The sequence below is a fragment of the Crocodylus porosus genome, unplaced genomic scaffold (assembly GCF_001723895.1).
Source record: "Crocodylus porosus isolate Cpor-Errol unplaced genomic scaffold, CroPor_comp1, whole genome shotgun sequence".
NCBI classification, from domain to species: Eukaryota; Metazoa; Chordata; order Crocodylia; family Crocodylidae; genus Crocodylus; species Crocodylus porosus.
In genome coordinates, this window is record NW_017728949.1 from 4,104,208 (window position 1) to 4,110,801 (window position 6,594).

At 47.0% G+C, this 6,594-nt stretch overlaps 1 protein-coding gene across 7 annotated transcripts in view; it reads left to right on the plus strand.

The window, feature by feature from the left end:
- The first annotated feature begins 820 nt into the window (after positions 1-820).
- The window catches only part of ABI2 (abl interactor 2), a 101,462-nt gene continuing 95,688 nt past the window's right edge, over positions 821-6,594 (plus strand). Inside the window, exon 1 of one of the 7 annotated variants that reach the window (XM_019553668.1) lies at positions 821-1,033. In XM_019553668.1, the coding sequence (XP_019409213.1) occupies positions 917-1,033 (117 nt within the window). In that variant the 5' untranslated portion in view covers positions 821-916. The remainder of the gene's footprint in view (positions 1,034-6,594) is intronic. The other 6 variants (XM_019553667.1, XM_019553665.1, XM_019553663.1 and 3 more) reach the window with 6 other exon arrangements.

Sequence of the window (6,594 nt, forward strand, 5' to 3'; positions counted from 1 at the left end):
AAGGCTGCCGATGCTGCGGAGAGGTCTCTGGGGCACGAGCCAGAGCCTGAATTTATCTCTTGAGCTCATCCCCTCATGTGTGCCAGTGCCCTTCAAGGGATCTGGCAGCAGCCCAGGGTGCTCTGGCAGGGTCTCTGCCTTGCCGCTTCACCCCGGCTGGGAAATCGCTGCTTTAGACGGTGGCAAAGGGCACAGAGCATGGACTGAAGCGAGCTCCGGCTCGAGTCCGCTCGTGCTCTGAGTCTGGATCTCTGAGAGAGCTAGCTGGTCTCGAACCGTTTCGTGGGTCTGACGCAAAGGCGGGTCGCAAGAGGCCGTGAAAGGACCACGAATGAACTCAACGGACTTTAACAGCACATTCTCCTTTAAAGGAGAAAAACGTGGGAAACCGCCGCGTTACCCCCACAACAGTTCCAGGCGGCCAGCGAGCGGCTCCTTGGGACCCCCCACCCCACCCCACCCCGCACACTGCAGGGCAGCGGGCGGAGACTGCCTGCCCGTGCTCGCGACTGGGGCACTGCTCCAGGGGCGCCCCTCTCCCCCGCCTTCAGGATGAGCGCCCTGCCAGCCGGCTACGGCGGCCGCACCGCAGAACCCCCCAGGCGTCCCCGCCCCCGGCGCCTCCCTTGGTTCCACCGCCCACCGGCAGCAGCAAAGGGAAGCGTTTCCCCGGCGCACCGCCGGATACGACCCCCGGGCAGCCTGGCTGCACCGGAAGCGCGCGGGGGGCGGGGCGGGGCCCGGCGCCTGCGCAGTGGTGCCGGCGGCGGCGGCTCCAGCTGGGCTGCGCTGCGCCCCCGCCGCGGCGGTGGGTGTTCCTCCGCCCGCCCTTCCTCCCTCCCTCCCGGCCGGGTCTCGGCGGCAGCGGCGGTGCTGCGCTGAGCTGCGCGCGGGCGAGGAGGAGGAGGATGTGAAGATGGCGGAGCTGCAGATGCTGCTGGAGGAGGAGATCCCGGGGGGGCGCCGGGCCCTGTTCGACAGCTACACCAACCTGGAGCGGGTGGCCGAGTACTGCGAAACCAACTACATCCAGGTGCGCGGCCGCCAGCGGCTCCCAGCCGCCGGGTCGGGGGCTGGGGGCGGGTCTCCCCGAGCTGCCGCCGCTTCCCGCCCGGGCTCCTTTGCCGGGGCCGCTGCCTGCGCTGCGAGGGGGCGGCTGTGGACGGGGCCGGCTGCCTCGTGGCTCTGGGTCTCTCCCCGCGGCCCCCGGCCACAGCAGCTGCTGGAGGAGGTCGAGTCGTGACAGGAGGAGGGGGCTGGCTGTCCTGGGGGAGGGGAGTGGAGCCCCTCATGACTCTGTCCCCACAGAAGAGATCCCGGCCTCAGCTTGGGCGGGCTGCGCCGGCCCTCGTTATTTTTCAGGCACCAAATTGCTCTGGGAGGGAGCTGAGAGGGAAGGAGGGTGAGGCGGTGCAGGAGTGCCCCCTTTCCCAGCAAGCTGCGTGTGAGGGTATGTTGCCGCTGCTGGCATTCACCATGCCTTGCCTCTCTCCAGATGACTGAAACACATTTGGGTATATGTACGGACAGCTCTTCATTTATTTTTGTTTAAAACCTTGGACAGCAGAGCCTTCAAGGACTGGGGAACGTGGGACGTCGCAGGGCAGCAGGGATGTAATTCAGGGGTTGTGTTCTGTGCGTGCGGTATCTGACTGGCGTGCTAAAGACATCGTCTTCATATATCAAAGCATTTTGGTAACCTCTTGTACCATGACAACATTTGTATTTTAGAGCCACTGGAGGACTGTTTGCTGCACCAGACACTGCAAGCGTAGTACCAGGAGATGGTCCCTGCTCCATAGAAATGACTGTGTAAGAAAAAAAGAAGAGGGATTCAAGATGAGATGATATTAGTCAGTCTTGTAGGCAGTAGTTTTGGCATACCAGCAGCATAAGTTTGGTCGAATTTTTTCATAGGTATCATGGTAAAGAAAGACTTGTAAAGAGTGATTTAAAGGAGAATGATGAAGTGGCATTGTAGATGTTAATTGGAGAGTGCTTCCCAACTATGAGGGGCAGTATCAAGGGAAGTGGGAAGGTGCTTGATAATTTAACAAGGAGGCAATGGAAGCAGATGTTAATTGGCCAGTTGGAGGCAGGAATCAGCCCCTTGGTACTGAATGAGAGGGAGAGGGAAAGAAGCATGAGGAGTTCTGCTCCATGGCTGAAGGGCCTCAGAATCCAGGTGTCTTGTCAGTGTTCTTGAAACATGCTCTGAGCTTATCGTTGTGGCATCATTTGGGCTGGGGATTCAAAGGTGGCCAGGTGTGAAGGTAGCCATATCACTGCCTGTAGAACAAGGGTCAACAATGTTTTTGGGCAGAGTGCGAAAAACACCCACAGCCTCAACTGCACAGCAGGGGTGGGCAGCAGAGGAGCCCTGAGGGGCCCTATCTTTGTTGTGGCAGCTCAGCCCCAGCCCCTTCCCCAAGGTGTGAATGCCAAGCAGAATGCCTTTGTGTGCTTTGGCACATGTGTGGGGGGGTTGCCTACCCCTGCTGTAGAAGGTTGGGTGGGGTGGCACCTTATGGCCTAACTATTCAGAGAAACAAGCTTTTGTCAGGAGCAACCTGCTGTGTTGGGTAGTATGAATTTGTCTTCCATAGCTAGCAAGCTGATGCGTCTTAACCATGCTAGTCTACTGGGCCGTTAAGGCTTGGGGAGGACCTTTGACTTGACCTTGATTATAAAATCCAAGTTTCTGATTTCATAAAATTGAAACTGAAAACAAACCATGTGCTTAACTATCATGCAAACTAAATTTGATTACATGGAGGCCAAGAGCTGCTGCAGTGCTCTTGGAGATAGAGGTGGGGAATCCAGGCAAAATAGTCCTGCTATTGGTATCCAACAAATTTGTACATGATATACTAATATAAGAGCCTAAAAGCTTCTTATGGCAAATAATCAGATAATACACTGCAAAGATAAAGTATTTCATTATGTAACAAAAATGAGAGGAGAGCAAGTGCAAAAGAGCTGGTTTCTGCCCAAAACACTGGCTTTGTCATTTTGTCTTGAAAAGCTGTTCTACTCCTTAAATTTCTCTCATCAACTGAGTCTCTTCACTGTTAATCCAGCCAGTCAACTAGTATGATGACATGCTTTTCAGGAGATGCTAACTCATTTAAACAAAAATAAATTGGTACCTACTATTAAAAAAATTAAATGTACAGACCACACTCAATCCAAAGGTTATTTTTAGTAGCTTGCTTAGAGCAAAGATAGGCATAAGGTTACCAACAGCAGTTCACCTAAATTTTAAATGCATAACTAGAGATATTAAACTGAGTAATTTTATGCAAGTGCAAAAATGGAAAGGAGAGAGTATTATTCACCAGATGAATCCTGTGCCTTCAATAAAAATAAATGATGGCATGGTTGTGACTTCTACCTTTTTCTTTAAAAAGATAAAATAGAACATGTACAAAGATTTTTGTAAAGGCTTTGTCTAGAAGAATGTTAGAACTAACAGGCTATACCAATTGGAGGCAGGAATCTGATGCTGGTTATTTGAAGCCTCATCTGCTCATGCTGTGCAGCCTGTGGCAGTGCAGCCTGAGCTGTGAATTATATACAGTTAATTAAGGGATGATCAAAAGCTTGTCTTCTTATATAGGGTCTCCAATATAATTGAAAATACAGTAAAAGCCCTGTTTTCCAGCGTGAGTGGGGAATGGGGGGTGCCAGTAATCTGAAAATTCTGGTTACCTGAGGCATGGTGGTTTCCTGCTAGATGTGGAGCTGGGAGGAGGGGGTGGCAGCGGCTGGACTTGGGGGTGGTGGTGGCAGTGGCTGCATGTGGAGTGGCAGCAGCACAGGGTGGTGGGTGGCAGCCACCGCGTGCGAGTCCTTCCCTCCCACCCAGCCCGCACCCCTCAGCATCCAGCCGGTTGGAAATTCCAGTTAATTGAAATGCCAATTAGTAAAATGCTGGATAATAGGGTTTTACTGTACTTGAATAATGCATATGCTGCTTGAATGGATTTTCATAAAAAGCTGGTAATGCTTAGACTGGTTAATATGCCACTGTTGTATATTTGTGGAATTTTAAAGCTGTTTCTGATCTTTGCTGTTATAAGAAATGTCATAACAACTTGCAGGTTTTGTCTAATCACACTTCTATGACTAAATCCTAACATTACTTTGGCCTATCCTTCTTGTAGGTTGTGTTTCAGATCCCACTTAGAGTATTATCTTTTATACACTTTTCAGCCTTTTTTTGATTTACTGATGATCGCTGCTACTCTTAAAAAGCCTTGTTTCTTTCAGTGTGGATAGCTTCCAAGATTAACTGAACTCTTTAATTTTTTTGACTTATTTTGAAAATAAACTGGAAAAAAAATTTAGATTCTTTATGGCTGAAGGATTAAATCTACGAGTCACAAGCTGACTTAAATAATCAGAGAGTAGAGTTTTCAAAGGTTCACAGCCAGAATTAAGTGAGATCCCTGCATTGCCTACTGTGCCAGCTTTTATAAGAAGGGCAGGGTTTTTTTGTCAGTTAGCTTCTGGTGAAGGCACAGTCTGTCTTAGCCTTTGAGGATAAGTACAGACAGTTATAAAGCTCAAGGCTGAATTGATTTAATCTTCGCAGGTTAGTCTAAGCTGCATAGATTGAACCAATAAGCAAGTGAACAGACATTTACTTTTGATTCTGGAAATGCAGCCGTATGCCTGTAAGTGGCCCAGGCCAGAAGCTGGAGGGGCATTAGAGTGCATCTCCTTGCTTGGCTAGAGCAGACCGCTTGGGCCAAGACTAACTGGCTAGAGGGGCTTTGTGAAGAAGCATTCTGGGATGCTGGGGGACTCTGCCAGGGAGATGCAAAACATCATGGGATGCTGGGGGACTGTGAGTTAACTTGAATGTGGAGGGGGTCTGGGACGGAAGTTCAGTAAACCAGTTTAACCTAAATCAGTTAAGTCTGATACTAAATCCATCCAGGTTCTCAGCCTTTGCAAATGCCTTCAGTGCTCTCAGCTGCTGCAGGTAGCTTTTTCCAAGCAGGCAGAAGGGCAAAAACCATATGATTCTTGGCAGAATTACTAGGGCCAGTAAGGTTTTTGAAGAGGAACTGTGAAACTGGCCACAGTGGTTAACTTCAGTCCACTCTTGCTTGGCAAAACTGAGTAACAGCAGAAACATTGGAGCTTTCTGTCTATAGATTCAGTAAGACGATACAACATCTATTTTTGTTTGAAAGGCTTCTGACAACTGTAAAAGGTATAAACTTATCAATTTTTGCTGCATTTTTTTAAAATTAAGGCTGGCATAGTGTATCGTATTCGGTAGGGGAAACTTCTTGTTCCTAGGTAATTTTTCAAGCCAATTTGCAGTTGCTTCCCCTTTTATTCTTAATAATTATATCTGTTTATGTATCTTAACAAAGGGATTTTACTGGAGGCAATTAAGAAAAGCTGACAATAAAGTAATTGCTTTGTTCTTTTAAAGAAATACTGCAAGGCCAAGCAATCCAAAATTTGACACAGGTTGCTATGACTTCTTTAAAATTGTAAAGGGTTTAGGATTTATTTTTAAATTTTGTTTGAAACACATTTTCTACTGAAGATTTTGGAATCTGATCCTTCTGTCCTGGTTCCTGTACTGACCTGTACCTACCATGTAGCATACTGTAGCTTGTATTACTGCATGGGAATATGAAATTAAAATCGACTGTAAACAAAGGTGAAACAGCTCATTTTGTTCTCAGTGTTCAAGCTAAGTGGCATGCACCAAGTGAACAAACAGCAAAAAAAAAAAATATAACTAGATTTTTCAACTTTTTATTTTAACAATAAAAATAAACATAATAGCACATGTAAATTGTTTTTTAAATCTCACTGCTTTTTGAGTTGGCTCCTGTTGCAGTCAGTGGTTCAACATGAATCTTAGCAGTCTGCATAAAGGACTCTTTCTGCAGACATGAAAGATGCATTAATGAGTTTAAGACAATATTACTCAAGGAGATAGCTGTTTATAGATTAAAATTGCTTAACAAAATTAGGCAACTGGCAAAACAAAGATGATGGATGTGCAGACATGTCTGCTGATAAAATGGTTATAGGTGACATGCTGAATGAAACTTTCCACTGGATTTCTTTCTGATGTGCTTGTATTTCTCACCCATCAGATTATTTTAGCATTCCCCAAAAACACATAACTTAATGTTGAAATAACATGCCTGCAGGAAAATCTCTGTATGCTCTCAGTTTGCATTATCAGCTACTTATTTTTGTTAATATCACTGAATACCCAACAGTTCGAAAGCTGTTTGAGCTTGTTAGTAAAGCTGTACGGGGTCACTATTTTGTTGAAATAAAGCAAGAGATTCTTTGCTGTATTGCTCTAAAGGCTCAAAATAACCTCATGAGAGAGGGGAATTCTTAGCACTTCCCATATTATGTCCTTTCTTAAGCTCTTCCTTCTAGCTCCCCCGGCAAACTGAGCACAGAGCTTGCAAAAGCGATTCTTCTGAAAAACTGATTTTCCATGCTAAATGTATTTTATGTAAGAGGATGACTAAACCAGGGAATATCTTACTAAGGGGGCAGCGGTAATAGTTGTTATCTTTGCAGTTGGATCTATAACTTCCG